The 25,387-nt window shown below is 37.6% G+C and overlaps 1 protein-coding gene across 1 annotated transcript in view; it reads left to right on the top strand.

The window, feature by feature from the left end:
* Window positions 1-25,387, top strand: part of LOC105481061 (sushi, von Willebrand factor type A, EGF and pentraxin domain containing 1) — a 224,458-nt gene that overhangs the window by 9,013 nt on the left and 190,058 nt on the right. The window contains exons 2-3 of the mRNA XM_011740343.3: window positions 20,746-21,001; window positions 24,542-24,718. Of these exons, the coding sequence (XP_011738645.2) occupies window positions 20,746-21,001; window positions 24,542-24,718 (433 nt within the window). The remainder of the gene's footprint in view (window positions 1-20,745; window positions 21,002-24,541; window positions 24,719-25,387) is intronic.

Genomic DNA, 25,387 nt, shown 5'->3' with positions numbered 1-25,387 from the left:
TCAGAAGCTTCTAAATAATATGAAATTCACTCACAAATAAAAGATGATACTGATAGAGACAGGGAAAATTGTATACTACAAAATAAAATTAATACTTTAATGTTAATTTGATAAATACAAATGAACATTTCTCAGGAAGATATAGTTCTTCTTCAGCTTTTCTCTAGTAAGCTGCCAGGTGAAGACATGTCTACATTGAAAGGAATTTCCTGTTATGGATTGTCTCTGCATTTCCCATAGATTTTAAAGACTGTTCTCTAAATCTCTCCAGGCCATATGAAGACTGGATTTCCGGCATAGAGTCAGTGTTCGTTTCCATCTAGTAACCTGCTTCGGTTTAGAGGTCAGCTGTGGATAGGAAAAACTCTGTGAAAGTTGTTGTTTAGCATGAATGTTGTTACAGTGCTTCGCTTGAAATAAATGATAGCACTCAGAAAATGCAATATGTGAACCATCAGTAGATGCATTTCCCCTTATCCATCTATATGAAAAGATTTTTAAAGTATTCATCTTCTCCGCTATGTGTCTTTCTCATGGGGTCATTCAGGAAGTTAATAGTTTATTTCTGTAAAGGGTGAAGCAATAAAGATTTTTCAAGTTCAGAGCACATAGTTATTTCATAGATGCACTAAATGTGTAAGCTGTAAATTTGAAGATAGATTCTAATTACTACATCTATTGAAATAGTGATAACTACCTTGTTTTATGTGAATAAATATAATTTGAAATTAATAAGAAAAATTTTAATTCCTACAAGATAAATAGAGAAAAAAATTTAAGGGAGTTCTTAGTAGGACTTATTGCATAATTGAGTTATTTACTAAGAAAAAGTAGTAACACCAAGTTAAGTATTTTTCCAGTTGTAAGCTACTGCCAGAGTACATAAAGTATATTTTGAGGACATGAGTTTGATGAACTATTTTCTTAATTCCTCTGAAACAGTCCCAATAGCCTCAATCTTTTTGTTTGTTTGTTTTTGTTTTTTTGTTTTGTTTTGTTTTGTTTTGTTTGTTTGTTTTGAGACTGAGTTTCACTCTTGTTGCCCAGGCTGGAATGCAATGGCGCAATCTTGGCTCACCACAACTCCACCTCCTGGGTTCAAGTGATCCTTCTGGCTCAGCCTCCCAATTAACTGGGATTATAGGCATGCACCACCACACTTAGCTAATTTTGTATTTTTAGTAGAGATGGGGTTTCTCCTTGTTGGTCAGGCTGGTCTCAAACTCCCGACCTCAGGTGATCTGCCCACCTCAGCCTCCCGAAGCCTCAATTTTTAAATTGCCCATCCTACAACACCAGTGGGTAGGATGTACCAGTTGCTAATGCAAAGTGTGTTTGTTTGTTTTCTAATTTAATATAATTTTTATTTTATTTTTTGAAACAGGGTCTCACTCTGTCTCCCAGGCCGGAGGGCAATGGCATGATCATGGCTCACTGCAGCCTCAACCTCCTGGGGTATCCTCCCACCTCAGCCTCCCAAATAGCTGGGACTACAGGGTCGCAAATTATGCCTGGCTAATTTTTGTATTTTTTATAGTGACAGGGTTTTGTCATGTTGCCCAGGCTGGTCTTGAACCCCTGGGCTCAAGCAATCCTCCCACCTCGGCCTCCCAAAGTGCTGGGATTATAGGCAGGAGCCATCACTCCTGGCCTACCTTTCTAATTTCAAAGATAGTGTTTAAAATGTATATTTGTGTATGTACATGGTTAAAATACCAACACTTCTAATTTTATTAGATATAAACTCTTAAATTTTCACTAGTTCAACCCATAAACTTGAGCATTTGTAATCATCCTTATTTTCTTATATTTATCAGAGTAAGGTCTCTTCCCTTAGCAAGGTAGAACTTTCACCAAGCATTTTCCCTTCTTTCTTGTGCATTCAAGATCTTACTCTTCACAGGCCTTTTTCTCTGAAGATAGAGCATTCACGATTTGTCTACATATTTAAGAAACTGGCATCATGTTTCCAGAGCAATATGGTAAATTGTCAATATGTTTGCAATAAAAGTATAAATCCTAAAACGAAATATTTACCAATCAAGGAATTTCCCATGAGAAAATAATCTGAGATAAAGTTCCCTATAAAAGAATGTTCATTGCACACTGTGTGTGTTTACCATGAGTATATGAAACTCTCTATATAATGTAAGTTCAATTTCACAAACTATGTGCACTCTTAGAACTTGAGCGGGAGCCTTGACTTGCCCCTGTGCCTACTTATGGAAGAAGAAGTGAGCTGGAGACACATCCGATGTCTCCATCTAGGCTCTGCCAGAAGCACAACCTAAGATGCGGATTCTAGTGTAAGTAGCTTATTGGGGAGTTGGTCCTAGTAAATATTGATGTGAGAGTGGGGAAATGAGACAAGGAAGGGAAGCCAGCCAACAGCACCATAGGGCAGTAGTTGTTCTTAATTCCACTAGGGAACACTGGGAGCCAGTGTAGAATTCAGGCCTTAGAAGTATCACAACTTAAGGGTGATAGGTCTCAGGTATTTAGAGACTACCTCGTGTCAGTCACTGCTGAGGGTTGCTCCCTGCAGGGCAATAATTCTCTGTCACTTTTCTGTCCACTGCAAGTAGGCAAAGTCATCTCCAGGCACCCAAGAAAGCCCTCAGGCAGAGATGCAGATGCTGGCAGGGGAAGGCTGGGAGGTCTGGGTGGACCACAGCAGGGTCCTCTGTGGCAGCTCGAGAGGGAGGCTGAGGACCAGCCTGCACTATCAACTTTTGGCAAAGCAAGGGTATCTGACATTTCCGCAGGTGAAGAACTGTGGAAAATAGCTCAACTGAAATCACTTTATTGCCCACTAAGCAGAGTACTCCAGCAGTAAGAAATTACTAGGTGCAGTACTGGAAGTGGGATCTGAGAAAATGTAGAGCATTCTTCAAAGAACTCACACATGGGCCAGCATTTGAGAGTCCACAAACACAGAAAGCACCAATGCCTTTTTCTTTATTTCCTTTCACATTTTCTCTTTCGATATTTCCTCTTTCTCCTGTTGTTTCATGAGATGAGACCGAGTATCAAAATTTAGTAGGCAAAGGTGACTGAAGTCACAGCAATATGGTTCTTGTGGGAATTTTTCAGAGGAATCTGTATTCACCAATTTGATATTTTCCCAAAATGTGGGGAAATACTGTAGGGAGACATTAGATAAGCAAATTACAGAGATGTATATACATGGCTTATAACTCCCTTGTTGCGTTTGTTGTCTTCCCTCTGCTTGCTTAGGACAAAGATCCCATCTTAGTTGACTTTGTACCTCCTACAAGACCTAGAAAATGATATTCATTAAAACTTTAGAATTCTTGAAAAGATATATCTTTAGTGCATTTCATTTTAGTGTATCAAGCATTATATTATGTTTTCCTGAATTTGTTTCTGTAGCAAATAACTGTAACAAAACAGTTACAACATCTCAAAGGACTATTCAGTGGATGCTTGACTTTTGAAATGATAGGATAATTTTAGCAAATTCAGATCACTTTCCTGAGAGAGCAATATAAAGTGTTTAGAAGGATCTCAGACAGATGTGGACTCCTACCTGTTTTTCCACAAAATGTGATCGAGGAGGTAAACTTTACAGCACCTCTGGAGAGACAAGCTCATCCAGTGAGTTCAGAGGGAATCTGCAGGCTCTGGGCTTTCAAATTCATGTCCCCTCTCCATATCACTGTCACAACTGTCCTTTAACCACTCCTGTAATGTTCTCCTCAGTATTGCACAGATTCAAATAGTTATTTTTCGGCTCTTCTGCCAAAAGCGTTACCACCTACTTTTTGGCTCAGGTGGAGTTGTGTGGTTATTGGTTATACAGTCACAATTTTCCCTAATCCCATGTCCTATCAGTAATAAGCATGATTACTGGTTTTCATTCACTGTTCTGCATAAAATGATGGTTGCATTGTAATTGGTTTATCTACTTGACAGATGTATTCTAGCAACATGTTCAAAGTTCCTTGGATGAATCACGGTATGTGATAATGAATGATTAGTACTTGTCAGGCACCACTTTAAGCACTTTGCCCATATGAATTTATTAAATATTCACAATAGCAAGCTTTCTTACTGAGGTTGTTATCATTTATTATTATTATTATTTTGGAGACTGGGTCTTGCTCTGTTGCCCAGGCTGGCATGCAGTGGCACTATCATGGCTCACTATAGCCTTAACTTCCCAGGTTCAGGTGATTCTTCCATATCAGCCTCCGGAATAGCTGGGACTACAGGTGTAAGCCACCACACCTGGCTAATTCTTTTTGTATTTTTTGTAGAGACGTGGTTTTGCCATGTTGCCCAGGCTGGTCTCAAACTCCTGGCTCAAGCAATCTACCTGCCTCAGCCTCCCAAAGTGCTAGGATTACAAGTGTCAGCCATCGGACCTGGCTAGTTAGGTTGTTATTATTATTACCAAAATGCAGATGAAGAAACTGAACCTTAGAGAATGTAATTCTCTATGTAATTACATTCTCTATGTAATTATGAACTGGTTAAGTTGAGGAACTAGGATTCAAATCCAGGTAGTCTGGGCCAAAGTCTAAATTCTTAACCACCATGCAAAACTACCTCTATGTCATGTTGTCAGAAGATCTAGTAGATACAGGACACACTGATACATACTCACCAATGAAGTTCATTGCAAAGTCAGGAGGCAGAGAGGGCAGCCGTGAAAGGGACTTGGGTATGCCTATGACCAAGCGGAAGGTAGGCTGGAGCAGATACAGGTCTAAGAGAAGGGGATGTTTGGAGATTGTCATTTGAATGGGCACTCTCTAAATTGCCTGATAATCCCAGCTTACCACCCTTATCTCACACCCACTTCATCCTCTCTCAGATGCCATTCTTACATGATATAATCATATCAGCTAACATCTCCCACCTCACATACTTTAACAGATATTTCTACCAGTCCTTGCAGAGACCAAGCCACTGAGGCAGTAGGAGATCATATCTTTTAGCTGCAAGGTATCTGCCTCTGCCCTTTTTATTTATATAGCTTTCTGAAGTCTTAGGTTCCTTTAATCCAAGGTCAGCACTCCACCTCATGCCCTTTATTGAAATAAAATGTAACCCAAGCAAAAATCAAATTTTCTTTTAGTCCTAAATGACCTTAAGTATTACTCTCAAACAATCATTCAGCCTACTCTTAAGTTTGTAAACGTATATACCAAACCTTAGTACAAGACTTGGTCTTCCAGCTAAATTCAATTTATCCTAATCTGAGATACTCAGCATTCCCCTGCATCATAACATTTCTATTCTTTTCATACACTACCCATTTCACAAAAGAAAAAACCCAACTCCTTTTGACTATTTTAGTACTTTCCTCAGGTAAAAAACAAAACAAAACAAAACAAAACCCCAAAACCTTGCTGTAGCAATTAGCTCCATGATCATCAATGCTTACTAAAATCTTTCTTCAAGTATGGTAGGTAATAAATTAGATTCATTTATATATCCAGTGCATATTTAAAGAACACTGCCCCCGTTGTAAGAGAAAGCATATAACTGAATTGTAAGGATAGTTTAATCCACCAGAGACTACATTTTATTCAGAATAATTTTAAAAATCAACACATTTGAAAGATAATGTATATAAATATGACTACTGTCATTGATTGATCATTTAAATACAGATAATTAATCTTCTAATCTATGAATAAAAGTCAACCCCAAATCATTTGGGGTTTAATTTCAGTTTTTTAAAGATAAGAAACAGAATATTTTGCTCCATCCTGGTTTATTTATGTGGTCATGTGGTCAATCATACAAACAAATAAAAAAATGAAACAAACTTCCAAATGTCATTTATTTGGAATGCTAATAAATGTCACAAATTAAATATTTTTTATGAATTTAAGATAATTATAACAAAGAAAGTACACAGTAAGTTCATGAACTTAAAAAGTCTCTCTTCAACCTCCACTCATTTGCATCCCCCTTGTGTCAGATTTGATTTGAAATATATTTGGCTTTTTGAAGCATTCCAGAGTTGGCTTGTTGCTGAAGTCTAAGTATTTGCAAGATAATGGTTAGATTTTCCATGTCTTTCATGTGTTCTAAATTCCTGCTAAAGTTTTTGTTTATGGTAAGTGTTAAAATACCTGGTAAGAAGACATTATTTGTTTTCTAACAGCTTTGAATCATACATCATATTTTTCTTCTTTCTCAGTAATATTTTTACACTTAAATTCTCCTAATGTCTACACATGCTTCCTGACATTTGGTGCTCTTTTGGAAGAACAGTTTGACCTGATACATTTCCAAAATAATTGTTCTACTGGCTAAGCCTAAGCATAGCATTAAATTATTTCTTCTCTTCGTAGCTCATATTTTTTGCAGTCCAGTCAATCAACAGCCACTTTCACTGAGGACCGTGCCCACCCCCTTCAGTCCACTGCCTACCTATGAGGGTTGTCCCTTTCTGTTTGGATAGCAGGTGGCAATCCAGAGATTGAGATAGTTCATTTATATTCTTTTTTCTGGGAATCTGAATTAGGGCACAAAGAGCCCTGAAAGAGTAGGTGTTTTTTGGTTTTGTTACCAGTAGACAGGTAATACAGAGTTAAGACTGCACAGAGAACCATAGAAATCTCATCAACATAAGGAAGAGTAAGTGAAGAAGATATACAAAGAAAAGTGGTGACAACATACTGTGTAACTCCAGAGGAAATAAATGTAAGGTTAGAGGAAATAGCCACCATAGCTTCTAGTGGCTTGCTTGTTCCTGGTTTCAATCCCTCTTGAGACCCAGCTCTTCTCCCTACTTTCGGATTGGAAAAAATATTCCTATATGCATCCAGTAAATCTTTGTTTAAGCTAATTAAGTGATTATCCTCCCACACAACAGAGTGTGGTTGCCCTCATTCTTTGTGAATTTGCCAAATAAATTTGCAAAGCCTCTATAAATTGCAAAATTTCTTTACACACTTGTGAATACATTTAATTCGAGGGTAACCATTAAAAGTCTTTACTAACTTTCTTCTTCTGTTTGCATGTTTCTCTAAAATAATTTTTGCTTATTTTCCTTATGGAAATAATATACAAATTAATAGCTTAGATAAAGCAGGAAAACATAATAATAATTACAGTTTTTGTCTCTCACTCTTTTTATATATGTATGGGCATACCTAATTATATGACATATGTAGTAAAGGCACATGCTATAATTTTCGTTTTTAAGATTGCATAATGAAAATTTTTCCATATAATAGATTTCTCTAAAATTACCTTTCAAGTATATTTTTTCATGTAGATATACCACAATTGGATTTTAGAAGTCTCCTATTGCTGATCAGTTGTTACTGCAAAATTTTGCAGTTGAAATAGTAATTCTTGTATATCAATCTTTCTCAGTACTTCTCAATATTGTCTTTCAATGTATTCTCTTTCATCTGAAATATGATTAAGTTTTTTTTACACATTTATATTTCTTGCCTTGTTACAACAGCTAAACTTCTCACATAAAAGTGATGAGGCACTGTTGGAGGCCGAGGCGGGTGGATCACCTTAGGTCAGGAGTTCGAGAACAACCTGGCTAACATGATGAAATCCCATCTATACTAAAAACACAGAAAATTGGCCGGGTGTGGTGGCAGGCACCTGTAATCCCAACTACTTGAGAGACTGAGGCGGGGAGAATCATTTGAACCTGGGAGGTGGAGGTTGCAGTGAGCTGAGATCATGCCATTGCACTCCAGCCTGGGCAACAAGAGCAAAACTCTGTCTCAAAAAAAAAAAAAAAAAAAAAAAAGTGATGAGGCATTCTTGCCTTGTTCTTGAATTTAATGACAATGCTTCAGGCATGATTTTGGCCATTGGTTTACAATAGCTCTGTTGGTCATATTAAGTAAGCACCTCTCTGTTCTTTCCCTAATTTGTTTGTAGAATCATACACTGATGCCCAAATACCATATGTAATACTTGGGCCATTTGAGATTATCTTACTTTCTCCTTTGACCTCTTGACATTAGCATGTGATATAATTTCTCTAATATCTTTGATGTTTGGGCTAAGTGCTACTTGATCATATTGTATAGGAATTTAACATCTCAACTGAAATGATAGAGTTACTCATAACAATATTGATAATAAAATTAAGTTTGAATTTTTTTTTTTTTTTTTTTGTGAGATGGAGACTCGCTCTGTCACCCAGGCTAGAGTGCAGTGGCGCGATATTGGCTTGCTGCAAGCTCCACCTCCCAGGTTCACGCCATTCTCCTGCCTCAACCTCCCAAGTAGCTGGGACTACAGGCACCCGCCACCATGCCCGGCTAATTTTTTGTATTTTTTAGTAGAGACAGGGTTTCACTGTGTTAGCCAGGATGGTCTAGATCTCCTGACCTCATGATCCACCCGTCTCGGCCTCCCAAAGTGCTGGGATTACAGGCATGAGCCACCGCACCCAGCCAATTTGATTTTTTTATCCTGTAATCAATTAGCAATTTGTTTAAGAATAATAGGTCATTTAGCCTCCAATTTTCATTTGGATTCTGATGACTTTTTTTTTTTTTTTCTATTCAGATTTTCTTTATTCCCTATGTGCCTTTATTCCAAATGGTAGAATTTGTCATTATTAGAAATTTGTTTGGTCTTCTGCATGTTTTTTTTTTTAAACCATTTAATTAAGTCTGCTACTCATCAACTCCTGTGCATATCATTTCACAATTTGATATACTGTCCCTATGGGTCCATTTCAAAATGATTTGTATCCGTGTTCAATAACTAAAACATGTATGTGGGTGGAAAACCTCATGACCATAAATTTGAGATTTAGTTCTTCTTTGACCCTCTGGTTCGTCTGTGATTTGGCTAGGCTATAATAAATAGCCTAAATGTTATAGGGCCAACCAACTTTTTTCTTTCTTTCTAGACTCTCAGTCTGTGAAGCCCAAGTAAATACTTAAAATAAATGAAGCATTTGCGATTGGCTAAAAATGATTGACTTAAAATTACAGTATAAATAGGAAAGCTCAATTACTGCGGAATACTGCTTCCAGTTTATACTTTTGTCATTGTTTTATCTATTTATTTACTTATTTTGTTTGTTTTTGGTTAATGGTTGTATCATCAAATATTACAATTGGTAAATCCCTAGCACAGTGCCTGGTATATGATAGATGCTCACTATGGATCTGGTAAAATAAGTTTACATATGATACTTACATGAATTTTCATTTCATGATTGCAGGATGGAATTTACTAAAAACATTTTGGCCTAGAATGTGTTAATTTATTCTGCATGGTGGACATACAGCTAGCACAAATTAAGGCAATTGCTTTCATTCTCTTACTTCTTAGTTAATCTTTGTTATCAATAGAGTAAGAATATAAGATTCAATTCCTGCCATAGAGTATCTTGCCTTCTGGCTTGGGATGTAGTCAGACCTATAAGAATTTATTACGATGGGATTAATATAATGGAATGTGAGTGGGGGCACTGATTTTATGCATAACAGAAGAATTTGGGAAAGTTTAAAGGAGGAAACTTTGATCTAAAATTTGAAGAACTAGTAAGAATCAGAGGTGGACATATTGGGAGATGAAAGGGTTGTTAAGAATTTCCAAGCAGAGCAAACATCAAGAATGCATGGTATATTTCAGAACCTCCAGATAGATTGATGTAGCTAAAAGTGCAAAAATGGGGTTGGGGAGAGGGTAGACCGGAGACAAGGGTGTGGTAAGGGTTGTGGTTGGAAGCATTATCTAGGACTAGATAGTAAAAGGACACGTAAAGAAGTTTAGACTTTATTTTGTAGACAGAGGGAAAACATTAGAAGTTTAAAGACACAATCAGATCAGTATTTCAGAAAGATAGCTTTGATGGCAGGTCAGAAAATGGATTTGAAAGAAGAACAGCTTCAGCTACAGATGTTTAAAGCAACTCTTGATTTTCAAGAAGCCAGATTTCAGATTCCTGAACCATGACTGGGGCGATTAGATTGTGAATTAGATAGATAATTTGGAAATGTACACATCTGGATGGTTACTAAATGTGATAGGTCAGAAAGAAGGCACCATAGATTACTCCCAGATTTCAGACTTGAAAGATATTTGATATATCTTGAAAACAGGAGGAGGGAACCCGTATTTGTGTGTGGAGAGGGTATGTTGAGTTTGAGGAACCTCATGGTGCATTCAGACAGAGGTGTATACTGGGCCACTGGAACTTCACGTTGGAAGTTGAAGAGTTTGACATTGATTTAGGAGCCATTAGACTATAAGTGAGACTCAAAGTTCTGAGTTTACATGATACTGTCCAAAGGAAGCATAGAAGAGAAAATTTGGAAATGGCAAACAACAAACTATAACATAGAAGTAAATGAAAAACCCTAAAGACACTACTAGGAGACAGTCAACATTTTGATGTACAGTCATACATCACTTAACAATGGGGATACCCCTCTGAGAAAAGCATCATTAGGCAATTTTGTTATTGTGTGAACATCAGAGACTGTATTTATGCAAACCCGGGTGGGATAGCCTACTATACACCTAGGCTAGATGGTATAGCCTATTACTTCTAGGCTACAAACCCTTACGGTATGTTACAGTACTGAATACTGTGGACAATTGTAACAGTATGTTAAATATTTGTGTATTTAAACATAGCTATAGAAAAGGCAGAGTAAAGATATGGCAATATAATCTTATGAGATCACGGTTGTATATGTGGTCTGTCATTGACCAAAACATCGTTATGTGTGTATACATAAGTATATATTGTATGAGTCAGTCACGCTTATACATACACACACAGACACACTGTACATTTCCACATACATGCACACTAATGTAAGGTACATATAGGTAGTGAAATCATGGTGTTTGGTTAGCTACTTCTTAAAATTAATAGTGTTCAATAATGACATTGTAATAATATTATGTGATTACCTATAATTTACTTAACTAGTGTACGTGTCCTATTGTTGGAACTTTATATTGTTTCTAATTTTTTATCATTGCAAATTATTCTGGGATACACATACATCCTTTTGATCATTTTGTGTGTGTATCCATGGTTATTTCCTTAAGATACACTTAACTGTAGAATTTAAGTTCAAATCATGTGAAAATGTTAAGGCTTTGATCACTTTGTCAAACCGTCTCCCAAATATTACCAGGACAGGTGGCATTCCCAACAAAAATATCTGTTTTCCTACATATTTTGCAATTTTGAAATTTAAAGAAAACCTTGGCCATTTGAGAAGTTAAAAAAAACAGTGTTACTATTTTTAAACTTATGTTATTTTGGTATTAGTGAAGTTAAACATTTTTTATATTTTCTGGCAAATACAATTTCTTTTTTTGGTCTTTGTTTTGTTTGGTCAAAAACGCTCAACTGTATTTCTGTTATTTTTTCTCTTTTCTCCTCCTTAGAGATCTATAAAAATTATTTATATTTTAAAGACATTAATACTATATTTGACAAGCATAATATATGTATTTTCCAGCTTGTTGTTTTCTTTCTGATTTTTTGAGAAGGAGCAGAAGCTTTAAAAAGTATAACACTTTCTATGGTTTTGTGTCTTCTTATGTTAGCTAGAAATTTCAAAAGGATTTTAAATACTTAATACTACTGATTTATTTCTTATCTACTTGGGAAATCTGCTGTTCTTTTATAGTTGAACATGGTTTCCATTATTGTTTTGAGATAGATAATCTATCACACTAATGAGGCATATTTTTATTCCTAATTTTTATTGATAAGCAAAGCAAAAAATAATTTTATTAAATGTCTTTTCAGCATATTGGATTATTATTTCCTTTTAATTGGGATAATAATTGTGTTGCATTGGAGCAAAAGACTTTCTAATTTTAATATATATTTATATTTGAGGAATAAGCCTTATCACATGAACAAGAAAGTTTCTTTGAATGTTATTTGAATTCAGTTTGGTAGTATTTATATAAAATTTTGTGGTTATTTGAGACTAGTCAGCAGCTTTCTACACTAAAATTTGTACTAAACTTTATCAATTTGAATTTCTGACATTTTTATCTCACTATGAACAATGTGACAATGTGGATCTCTGTCTTTCATTATTTTGAGTTTTCATGCATTAGTTTCTTATCAAATTCCTCTCTTACACATCTCTCTTTTCATTGTAGTGTATTCTCTTTCCATGGCTTTCAGTTCTTCTTGTTTTTATAGAGGCTTTGACTTTCTAAATCCTAGTAATACAAGCACCAGTTTATTATGCTGCTTCTCCTTTCTTTCTTTTTTTTTTTTTTTTTTTTTTTTTGAGACAGGGTCTCATTCTGTCACCCAGGCTGGAGTGCAGTGGCACCATCTTGACTTACTGCAACATTCACCTCCTGGGCCCAAGTAATTGTCCCACTCAGCCAGCCGAGTAGCTGGGACTATAGGTGTGCACCACCATGCCCAGCCTATTCTTTGCCTTTTTTTTTTTTTTTTTTTTTTTTTTTTGAGACACGGTTTCTCCACGTTGCCCAGCCTGGTGTTGAACTCCTGGGCTCAATCAATCTGCCTGCCTCAGACTCCCAAAGTGCTGGGATTACAGTTGTGAGCCACAGCTGTAATTATGCTTATTTTCTTATTTTAGTATTAAATTACATACTTTTCCAAATCCTCCAGTTGATTTTGTATATCTTGGATTTACAGAATATTTTCATAGGCCTTCTCTGGATGTTTTGTTTTTTCATCCTGGGATGAGGATGTATCTATCTTGCTTTACACTGTCCTGTATTGTAGCCACTAGACACATGTGTCTATTTAAATTTAAGTTGATTAAAGTTATGCAAAGTCACTAATTCAATTTCTCAGTTACAGTAGCCTCATTTCAAGTGCTCAATAGCCATATGTCGCTACTGTATGAAACGGAACAAATGATACATCAAGCATCACAGAAAGTTCTATTGGGGATTGGTGATCTAGGCCATCCATTTTCAGACACAGGCTGTGGCTTATTTGTTAAAAATAAGAGGGTTAACCTCTTCGCTGATCATTTGGGTAGGTTATCAGCTTGTTTTAATAATATTAATAATAATAGATAGCAAAATTTACAGCCATAAATTCCAACACTCATTTTACTTTTACCCAGTTAATGGTTTATTGTTTGTTGCAAACACTATGACTGAATATACGTCTTCATTCATGGATGGTGAAAAAGCAGAATAAAAACCCACAACTGTATCTGGCTTCTTTGAAAATTTTCTGCTAAATAAAATAAAGGTAGAATGTAAGATATGTAAGATATAAAGTATAAGAATTCCCTACAAAAGAAGGAAAGAAGTAAAGGAAGAAAGAAAGGAAGAAAGGAAAGGAAGGAAAGGAACGAAAGAAAAGAAAGGAAGGAGGAAGAGAGGGAAGGAAGGAAGGAAGGAACGAATGAATGAACGAATGAAGGGGTTACATGTGCTTAACATAAATTAATAAAACTTTGAAATGGAGATGAGAAAAGAGAAAATAAACAACAGACTAAAGTTCAAACTAAACTGGCCAAGAAACTGAAAAGAATAAAGCAAAAACTGTATAAAAGACAGAAATATTGTAATAAGGAAAATAAATGCAATGCCGAGATTCAATCTCAATTAGAAATAGAGAAGAGAACAACACTGCGAAACAGTGATATAGAAGAAAAGCTTGGAAGTAGGATGAGATAAAAACAAAAACATACTAGAATATATTAAATCCAGAAAACAATGAACAGAATAGCTTCTCTTCACATAAATAATGTTAAATATAAAACCGTTAACATCCTTTGAACTGAAGAACACCTGAGATTCAAATTAGAAATATTAACTAAATAACAGACAAAGCGTGGTGAAATTTTAGACTTTGAAGGGCGAAGTATTACAAGTAGCTTATGGTGCATTGTTTGGACTAAATGTTTCTTAACACAGAAACAATATATGGAGAAAACAGATTGAAACACTGACATAATTTACTAATTTTCTGCCCCTTGGAGAATAGGTGTCATATAGTCATAGTAGGTATTAGTTCATTGTATCCAGTTATTTATTTATTTATTTATATTTTTTTCTATTGGCTCATCAAGATTGATCAAGTTCTTTAAAACATGACTTTATGGCTGGGAGCGGTTGCTCACACTTGTAATCTCAGCACTTTGGGAGGCTGAGGTGGGTGGGTCACCTGAGGTCAGGAGTTCAAGACCAGCCTGATCAACATGGCAAAACCCCAACTCTACTAGATACAAAAAATGAGCTGGGCATGCTGGCACATGCCTGTAATCCCAGCTACTCGGGAGGCTGAGGCAGGAGAATTGCTTGAACCCAGGAGGCAGAGGTTGCAGTGAGCCAAGATCACACCACTGCACTCCAGCCTGGGTGACAGAGTGAGACTTTGTCCCCGCAAACAAAACAAAACAATAACAATAACAAAAAGAGACTTTATTAGCTTCTCTAGTTAGTATTCTTAGTCAAGGCTGGTCACAATGGATAATTGCAACTAAGGTTGTGTTGCAGTTGGTATAATATTGGCACATAGTTTAATTAATGAAGCCCAAGAGCAAACACTGTCCCCATGCCAGATCTGCTGTGACCTCTCTTTTGCTTTCAAGACAATTTTTCAAAACAGTTCTCTTGCAGCCTGACATGGAGTGGGGGTGCAGTCTTGTGTAATGGTGATGGATCTCGGGTGTTAGAACAATGTTACACAACCCTGCATTTTTGTCATTCTAATGACTACTGCTGGACAAGGGAAGCTTACTTTCCTGCCAGATATTTAAACAAGCTAATCAGAGGCTTGATATAATACAGATGGTGATAACCTTTTGCCATACAAAGTCCATGTTGAGTTTTTCTTTGGCAGCAGAGGGTTTGTCTCATTCAGTATTCTGGACCCAAAAATTCTGTTTCTTAAATGCCTCACAAAGGCTAACAGATGATGTAAACTATTTCAGGAACATTGAAAAGAGAATCAAGTGCTGGGCTTCTAGTACGTTCCACAAACATTACCACAAATCTATTTACTTCTTAAATCTGGGGTATAAAAATGTTTTGATGGAAATAATGTTTTTATTCAAGTACGATGAAGCACAAAGATTGGGGCGAGGGGTAAATTATTTTCAGTAAATCCCCACCCCTCCTCTATCCTTAAAGTACATTCCAAACCCAGATCTTGTGTAATTCTTTGCTTGGACTACTAGTCCTGCTATTCTTGCTATTTTAAGCTTAATATATTGTCTTGTCAACAGATGTAATGGTTCCTGTAAATATTCACCAGTTCTCTGTAAAAAGAGAAGAAAAATAGAATCATGGCTTGAAGTGTTTTGTGTGTAATGAGTAGTACAGCAAGAAATCACTGCTAAATCCTAATGTGGATGTTAAAGAACATTATTGACAGGAGCTAGATTGATATTATGAAATAGCATTCGTTTGTTTCAGAAGGACAATCAAGGCGCACATAAGTTTATCTTTGTTGTACAAAACTATACAGAACATACACAGTGCATGTGCCCAGACACACTAACTACTCACTCAAGACAGACTCACTCAAGTAGCTCTGCTCCAGAGTATCCTGTAGTTTATCCACTGCACTCATTCATCCATTCATTCATTGAAGAAATAGTTATGAACAAATACTTTGTGCCAGACACTACTGAGAATACCACACTGAAAAGACAATCTCCTTCTTTTTTTTTTTTTTTTTCACTTCTCCTCCTTTCTAGGAAAATTCTCACGTTTTTAATGTCTTGCTTACAGTTAACTGCTGTGGCCTTGTAGAAGAAACAGTAATCAAAATGCGCAAAGGTTAGGGCGGGTGTCTGTGGAAGTGAGACGGTGACTTCAGAGGGGAACAATCAGACAGAAAGCGAGTTATTACTTGGCAAAGAGCAAGGATAGTGTAAACGCAACTTGCCACATCTTGGCATACTAGAACTAGGAGTTACCCTTCAAATATGGAAAAGTATAATTTTAAAGACAAATTAAAATGTCTCATTTCATCTCATACATAACAGATAATTGGACTTTTCCTCAAAGGTGGTTCTGAACAACAACAAAAAGTGTGTATTTGTGTGTACATATTTCACTTTGTTCCAATTATTTATGTCAATAACACTTTTCCCCTGGAATGTGTACTAACTGAAAATGTAAATACACGCACACACACACACACCCCTGTACATACACATAAATGTCTATATTATACTTGATACATTTAAATCCACTTCAATTTTTTTTTAATTGATACTCAAATGGACCTTTATTTAGCCAGAAGGAGCCTCTTTAGGCTGGCTCCTGTTTCTTCTGGGCATGTTTTTAGGGATCTTGAATAGCATCTTTGTTTTCCTACTTGAGAGGATGTTGCAAGTTCATTTTGAACATTCCCTGCCATAGACCTGAAAGCAACCATTTCTTCACCAATTCCTGGTTCCTTTTAGTGGGTAATAATATTTGGAGACCACAGTGGGGGCTTTAGAGATGCCCATTTCTACTGGGGCTGGTCCTTGGTTCTGTCTGTTTTTGTGTATCTGCTAGTGTATCTTTGAGATAGATTCCTAGATGTGGGATTACTGGATCAAATGATTAGATAGACACATTTTAATGAAGAATGTCATAAGCAGACTCTCAAGCTCTATTGGAAAAGAAAAATTCAAGGTTAAACACAAACATTTTAATAGAGAGAAAAAAACGTGGTAGACTTTCCTTACCAGATACAAAAAAAAAAAAATAGTATAAAGCTATAGCAGCCGAGACAGGATGGTGTAGGCCAAGAATAAACAAGTAAAGCGATAAACCTGGATGGAGAGACTAGACTCAGGGAAAGAACAGTTTAATCAGTAAATGATTTGCAGGAAAATTGCTTATTCTGTTTAATAAAAATAAAAGTAGTCTCCATGTCACAGTAAAGACAAAAGATATCTATTTGGACTTAAATATTTTAAAAATATAAGCATTAATGAAAAGTATGTGAGAATATTTAATAGGCTTGCGGTGGGGAAACTTTTTAAAGCAAGACACGGGAAGACACAGGAGATAAGGATGATTCCAAGGTTTTTGTTTGAGCATCTGGAAGAATTGCTGCACGATGGGCCACTCCTTATTGACAAATATTTATTGAGTGCGTATCATTTGCCAAGCACTGTTCTAGTCTCTGGGTTTTGATGACTTTAAAAAATACACAAAAATACCTGCCTTCAAGAAAGTTACATTTAGGAAGAAGACTAGGCTTCTGTTTGAAGCCACCCTTGGCCTTGAAATACTGGGCCTGTCTGCCCTAGATATCTTTGAACTGTGTTGTAGAGGGGTCAAAGTGACCTTCTTCTCTTCCAGCCTTGGCCTTCATTTCTAGCCCTTGCCTCTCCTTCTAAATAGGTGGTGATGGCAGGATTCCAAAAAGTTTTCTCTATTTTCCAAGATATCAGAAGGTTTCATCAGGAAGAGAAACTGTGTATGTAAAAGATAAATAAATTCACTATCTGCTGATTTAAATGTTTTAACCTCTATTTCCCCAATACTAAATTTAATTTACATTTTGTGACCCCAATTCTCCTGATGACAGAAACTTCATGTAGGCACATCTAAGCAAACTCAAAATCAGAAGTCTCTCAAGCACTGCATTTTTGAAAACAAAGTCACGTTGAGAAATATTACCTCTTCCCTTCCTCCCTGTAGTTGACTTGAAGCTCTGGGACTTGGGCAAAGTTACAGCAAAGGAAGAGAGATTCACCTCTCAGCTCTGACACGTCCTGTGCTCCCATCCTCTGAGATGCCCAGTTGTTTCATCAATAGTCATGATGATCTTTGTTGGTCATCCGCATGTCTATTGGTTAGTTTTGTCACCTTTGATGCAGCTATCTCCTGGGGCTTCCAGGATCTCTTCCCATGGATATTGCCCGAGAGAGACACATCTCTTGTTGGCTCACGAGGTCTATGGTGTCATCTACTGCCGTACCTTTATTATTGCAAGACTCCTTCAAGAGTCTTAAAATTGCATTGACTCTCTCTCTGCTACACCTCTCTGGAATACATAAGCTTCATCAGGTGCCCTCTCCTTCACCACCCATTAGAGTAGTTTTACTCTATTGCAGGGGGCCCCAACACCCAGGCTGTGGACTGATGCTGATCCATGACCTGTTAGGAACTGGGCCACACAACAGGAGTGAGCAGTGGGCAAGCGAGCATTACCACCTGAGCTCTGCCTCCTGTCAGATCAGCGGCAGCATTAGATTCTCATAGGAGCATGAACACTATTGTGAACTGTATGCGAGGGATCTAAATTGTGCGCTCCTTATGAGAATCTAATGCCTAATGATCTGTCACTGTCTCCCATCACCCCCATATGGGACCATCTAGTTGTGGGAAAACAAATTCAGTGCTCCAACTGATTCTACGTTATAGTGACTTGTATAATTATTTTATTTTATATTATAATGTAAAAATAATAGAAATAAAATGCATAATAAATATAATGTGCTTGAATCATCCTGAAACTGTCCTCCAGCCCCATCCCAGTTCGTGGAAAAATTGTCTTCCAGGAAACTGGTCGCAGATGCCAAAAAGGTTGGGGACTGGCTGGACGTGGTGGCTCCTGCGGCAGGGCATGGTGGCTCACGCCTGTAATGCCAGCACTTTGGGAGACTGAGGCAGGTGGATCACAAGGTCAGGAGATCAAGACCATCCTGGCCAAAATAGTGAAACTTTGTTTCTACTGAAAATAAAAAAATTAGCCGGGCGTGGTGGTATGAGCCTGTAGTCCCAGCTACTCAGAAGGCTAAGGCAGGAGAATAGCTTGAACTTGGGAGGCAGAGGTTTCAGTGAGCCAAGATCACACCACTGCACTACAGCCTGGGCAACAGATTGAGACTCTGACTCAAAAAAAAAAAAAAAAAAAAAAAAAAGGTTGGGTACCACTGCTCTATTGTCCCGTCATTGGGACCAAGGGCACTTCTTTAGGATATACCACCATCCCAGATATCCAGATGGAAAGAGGACCTGGGGACCTCTGGGTCTAAAGGGAGGCTTGTCAATCATCTCTTCTTCTGTGACAGAGTTAGGGGTATGGAGAGAGTGTGGAGAGTTCAGGGTCTCACAGCAACATCTCACATTTCTTACTCTCCCCTAACTCTTTCCCTCTTCCTCTCCTCAGAGGTTTTTTCTTCTCTAGAGTGGAAAAATTTCACACTTACCAAGCATTCATTCCAAATCTTCCTGTCATTCATCAAGAGGGCAGCTTTTTAAACTTTAAGAGCCAAGAATTTCAAGAGTGTTGATTGGGCCCCTTGGTGTGAGTATTTGGGGAATGTCTCCGGTAACGTCCCGAATGCTACTCTGTCGCAGAAGCCACCCTCTGTGCCTGTCTTTGGTGTGATCCCATCTGTGCGATTTTCCTTGATCTCATTTGTTTTTGAGAAGGAGTGTGGTGAAGTGTTTGAATACCCCTTCTCTAACTGCTGGCTTTCCAGATATTTCTGGAGGCATTGTTAGTTTCGCTTAATTTTCCTTAAATTCAGGTTTAACAGCTTTAGCTTTGATTCACAAACACTAACTAAATTTAGGTAATAATTATTGAATTGCAATCAATACCCACTGATTATATACTAATGAAGATTGCTTTCTACAGACATGAATCTCATAGTCTGAGAATCTGGATCTTATAGTGAGTCTGCACCCTAAAGTGAATTGTATCAAACATTTAAAAAATCACAGTATCTCCTTTTCACTTTAACACAACGTAGGATGCAACTGTCACTCTTCCTGCCTACCTTCTGAAAAACATGCAGTGTTTATTGAATTCTTGCCTAATAAACATTAAGTTCTTTTTAAAAAATTAATTTATTTTTTAACGGGAATTTTTTCTAAGAACTTACCAGAAAATATACCCTGGTGCTTCTTTATCTTTTCTACCCATCTGTAGTGAAAAGCAACAACAGCAAATTGAATTAAATGCGAGATTCACCACTGGAGTTCTTGTGCCTTTATGGTCTGGTGTTACAAAGCATCAATGGCAATATATAAATGTCTTTTTAAAAGTTTTCATTTTCTAAAAATTCTATCTGTAGAGAAGGAAGAGCATATATCATTGTAAAACAGAATTCACTTGTCCTAAAATAATAAAGTCCCAGTGTCAGATTTAGTGAATCAGTATTTCTGGATACCACCAAAACTAGCTGTTTTTATGCTAGTACTGGGTGGTCCAAAAAGACAAAGTATTGAATCAATTCTACGTTTTTTGGAGGAGCAGTGGAAAAACAAATATAGGAAACAGGTCAGCCATTATTGACTCTGGAAAAGACATATTCTGTTAAATTTCCTTCCCATTAGGATTTTAGCGTATGATTGTGCAGTGGTTTGGATACAGATAGATAGATAAAGATAGATAGATAGATAGATAGATAGATAGATAGATAGATAGATAGATAGATAGATAATTTGTGGAATTTGGACTCAGATTTGGTTCATATTTTGAGAGCCTGAGAATCAATAAAAATCATGTAATACTAAGTGATAATATTGATTAAAAATTCATTCCATAAGTGTTTGTTGTACTTCATTAGCAAGCTCCATCAGCAGTGATGATGATGATGATGATGATAGTTTTTAAATGCTTTTGAGGTTTGTTGTGGCTCTGTGAGAAGACCATTGTAGGCTCTCATCAGGGCCTATTTCTGTTTTACTCTCTGACTAGGGCTTCCATCCCTCATGCCTGTGAAATACTGACGATCTTTGCAAGTACTGCCTTACATAAGAAGAGAAGCACACAGTAGGGCAAGGCAGTACAAATTCATACTAACTTTCCCCATTTCATTACAGCAAATTCTTCTTCATGCTAGAGAAAACTCAACAAAAGTTGTATTTCTCATTACTGATGGATATTCCAATGGGGGAGACCCTAGACCAATTGCGGCATCACTGCGAGATTCAGGAGTGGAGATCTTCACTTTTGGCATATGGCAAGGGAACATTCGAGAGCTGAATGACATGGCTTCCGCCCCAAAGGAGGAGCACTGTTACCTGCTACACAGTTTTGAAGAATTTGAGGCTTTAGCTCGCCGAGCATTGCATGAAGGTAATGGAAACCTAATGGCATCACAAAGGTACTTTTAAATGAGGTTTTCTTCCCTCACTGCTTGAAACCCACAGGAGGGTAATATCAAACCCTCACAAGGTCTTTGCTGAATATGATGCCCATGTGTCCTTTGGGCATCGTGAAATGTGCTAAACTTCACAGAGATAACATTCTGACCCTGCAACAAGAGAGGTCCTTTTGTTTTTTTCTTAGCAGCTGTTATGTGTTTTCACTAAAATATCCATATGCTCCCACCTTAGAATCAATGGAATAATTTAGGTGTGTTTTGAGGCCACACACAGAGTGGGAAGCCTTGACTTAGATCTCTTTACAGTTATCTGGACAGAGGAAGTAAACATTCAGAGACATGCTCAGTGAAACTCACCAGAATGTTTCCAGAAATACACATGAAGATATAGGAACAATAAATACTTAACACGTACTTCTTGCCCTGACAATTTGAAGATAAATATGCTTATGTAAAAACTTAAGAGCATTAACCCTAAAAGGGAAGAAAATCAGCAAATGCATCATTATTAGAGCTTTTTGTGCATCACTCATAATTTAATTATAAATTTTAATTTATCAATTATATCATAATTATACATTATATTAAGTTAGCTATGTAATTTAAGCTAAACTTCCTATTAGAATATAGGTTTATGTCTTAGTGAGCTAGGAGAAGAAAACACAGACTAGGAAGAGATCACAGAAAATCTAGCCTCAGATTAAAGTGATGTGGCAAATTAGGCTTGATCCTTGCAGGTATCCGTGTTAAAGAATCGGTTTGAGGGGAAAACCATGGCAACATGAGTTCTAGGAAATTAGTGATGTTCATAATAGGTAGGTTAGCTCTACTGGAGTTTCTTTTTAAAAAAAAAGTAATAAAGATGGTGTCTTGCTATGTTGCTCAGGCTGGTCTCAAACTCCTGGGCTCAAGCAGTTCTCCCACCTGGGCCTCCCAAAGTGCTAGAATTATAGACATGAGCCACCATGCTTAAAGCAAAAAAGATTGATCTCTCTGAGGGATGATGCTAGCCAAAGTATTTGGAGGCTAGGATTTTAGTGAAGTGAGCAAGGACTTAGGACAGGGCTTAGAAGCAGCAAGAAACTGAGTATGGGAAATAAAGTATGGATTTGGGTTTAAACAGGTTTAGATTTAAGTTCTGGGCCTGCAACTTAATGAAATCTAATTTTTAACAACTAAGCCTTAAAAATCCAGAATGTCTGGATTTAAATCCCAATTTTGTTACCTACTAGCTGAGTTTTTTTGTTTTTTTGTTTGTTTTGTTTTTACGTATCATTTATCTTTTATATTCCTTAGGTTTCTTGTAAATAGAATAGGAAATGAGAATAGTACCTACTTCATAGAATTATTACAAGGATTAAATGGGTTAATACATATAAAGTGATGAGAAAGTTCCTGATGGCTTATTATACTCAGCACTCAATAAACTGTCTACTATTACTGATATTTATTATTTCTTAACATAAATTATTATTTGTTATTAATTACCCTAGGCAATTTATTTAACAACTATGAACTTCAATTTTTCTCTCCATTAAGAATGGAAAATATTATTATATGTATCACAGAGGTTTTCAGGAGGATTAAATAAAATATTTACAACATCACCAATATAGTATCTAGCACACGGAAGAAGTTCAGTAACTGACTACCTTTGTTTCTCCTTTTCTCCAAGGAAAGTGATATGTTAAGTGGGAAAACAGGGGGGTTGCAGTTGGAGATAGTGGGTGTTGCCAGATGGGATTATGAAATTATGAGTGCTATCAATAAATTTCAACTCCTGTCGTCCCTCTGTCTTCTAGGACTGGGGACTTCTGTCCTGATGGAAGTTGACCCAGAAAACTAGGGTCAACAACGAAAGGGTTTTGGTTGCCATAATGCAATAAGGTTTTAGAAGACACCACATTTATTACACTAAACTAATATCTAAAATGTGTAATACTTTAGTTGAGTTTCTAGGTTTAGTAAGTAAAACCCTGTTTTTACTGGAAAGACATGATCAGATGAAAGGAAATGAGCCTCGTTTCCCCTGCCTCTGTGTTCTCTGTAGCTACTTTCAATTTTGATGGATCCACTTTGGGTTTCACTACTGTTCATGTTTCTGGCCATTCTCAATAGACATAGGTTATAGAATAATAACTTTCCCCGTTTGTACCTCCTCCACTTATCTCCCTTTCAGACCTGAATACTAGTACACTAGTCTTGACAGCTATGTTTTTCTCTTCTTCTCACCCTTTTTGAGACAGGGTCTCATTCTGTCACACAGGCTGTAGTGCAGTGGTGTGATCACAGCTCACTGCAGCCTCCACCTCCCAGGCTCAAGGGATCCTCCACCTCAGTCTTCCAAGTATCTGGGACAACAGGCGTGTACCACCATGCCCAGCTAATTTTTTTTTAATTGTTATTGTTTTTGTAGAGACAGGGTCTCACTATGTTACCTAGGTTGGACAACTAGGTTTTCCTTGCTCCTTGACTTGCTTTACTGCCAAAGAAACCTGTAGTCCAGTGTCTCAGAGCTAAGTCCTGGGGGCCTGTGTTACAGATCTTTTACCTACACCACAGTCTATTGGAAGGAGCTCACCAGGGTACCTGGTTGCGCTGGGTTCTTTCCGTTGGGGCTGTAGTCTTCCCTTTGCTTTGCCCCTATCTAGATGAGACAGATGTTCTATATTTGAGTTTACCACCAATCTCCTTCCCAGGTGTCCAATTGCAGCCCATGTGTCTTGCTAGAACTTCACTTAAATTCCTACTATGAGCCCATCATATCTGGGCTTAGAGCCCCATGGACCTAGTATTGGAATTTAGTCTACAACTTTCAAACTTCTTGAAAAGGATAAAGGACATACTGTTTGTCTGATTTTAGGCCATCCATTCTGGGTCAATCATATTCAACCTTACCCCACCCTGTCGAGTCACTTTCTAAACAGGTCTGCCTGAGTTATTGCATTTCCAGGATGCCTCACTTCAGAGCACAGCTCAAGTAATAAGAATGGTCTTTATTTACCTACTCAAATACCATAGAAGTGATGGTGTTTATTCCGAAGTTGGTGGCTCACAATTAACATCTTTGTGCAGTGATCAGGATGGTGGCTTTGTTTCTCATTGGAACAAGGATTTGGGGAATCTGGTTGCTGGGGCCTGACCTCACCCAGAGGCAGTGGAATGCTGCTGCTTTGGAAGCCGGGGGAATGACCTGCAGAACTGACTGCACTGCTTCCTGCAGCATCTGGAGATTCCTCACTAAAGTACTTAATTTCTGCCTGACCCTGCATGGCCTTGAGAACTTATGATGAGGTCCCAGACTGGAATAACTTAACTGGCTGCAATGAATTCCCAGAGTGCGCTAGTAGAAATAACACACATTCATATTTGGGTGGGAGCAGGAAGCAGTTGGGAATTAGATGGATACGGAAAGATATTTTCTCCAGCTTGCACTTAAATTTTAATGACTAGAGAATGTAACATTCAACTGTGACGCATTTTTTTATCGCCCTCTGTCATGTTATTTGTAGATTTACCTTCTGGGAGTTTTATTCAAGATGACATGGTCCACTGCTCATATCTTTGTGACGAAGGCAAGGACTGCTGTGACCGAATGGCAAGCTGCAAGTGTGGGACACACACAGGCCATTTTGAGTGCATCTGTGAAAAGGGGTATTACGGGAAAGGTCTGCAGTATGAATGCACAGGTGAGTCTCCAGTCTATGTATAACAGTGTCTGTTGCTGTGTGACAAACGATTCTAAAATGCAATGGCTGTAAGGAATACATGCTTGTTATTGCTCATAAGTGTGTGGGGTCAGTGGGGCAGCTCTTGGGGCTTCAGCTGTGCTGACTCATTTATTTGCTGTCAGTGGTGAGGTGAGTAGGCTGCTGGCTGATCTCAGCTGGATTCTCTTATGTGTTTGGGTGTCTGACAATAGTCTGATCTAAAATGGCTTTGTCTAGGACAACAAGGCTGTCCTTTATGCTCCATCAGACTAGCCCAGGCTTGTTCAGGTGGGGACGGCAGGGTTCCAAGAAGAAGAATGGAGGCTTGTAAGGCCCCTTGAAGCCTAGGTTCAGAACTGGGAGGAGAAAGATTTGAAGTCTTTGTAATTAGTCTAATAAAACAGCCAAATCTGTCCTCTAGGCACATAAACCAAAATATGCCTCAGTGTCTCTATGAGATCAAAACCAGTGGAATTCTTGCCACCATGCCACATGTAACTGGCAAGATTGTCACACACAAAAAAATGCATCATTCACTTGATGGCTTTTTAAACTCTTCAGGAGCCTCCACCAAAGTGCATCAGAAAGTTCGAAAACTGCCATCACTTCAAACTGGAATTGGAATGGCTATTATCAAAAAGACAGAAA

The sequence above is a fragment of the Macaca nemestrina genome, chromosome 14, assembly GCF_043159975.1.
Source record: "Macaca nemestrina isolate mMacNem1 chromosome 14, mMacNem.hap1, whole genome shotgun sequence".
Taxonomy (NCBI): domain Eukaryota; kingdom Metazoa; phylum Chordata; class Mammalia; order Primates; family Cercopithecidae; genus Macaca; species Macaca nemestrina.
Note: the sequence above shows the minus strand (reverse complement) of the source record. Positions and strands in the feature narration are given on the sequence as shown.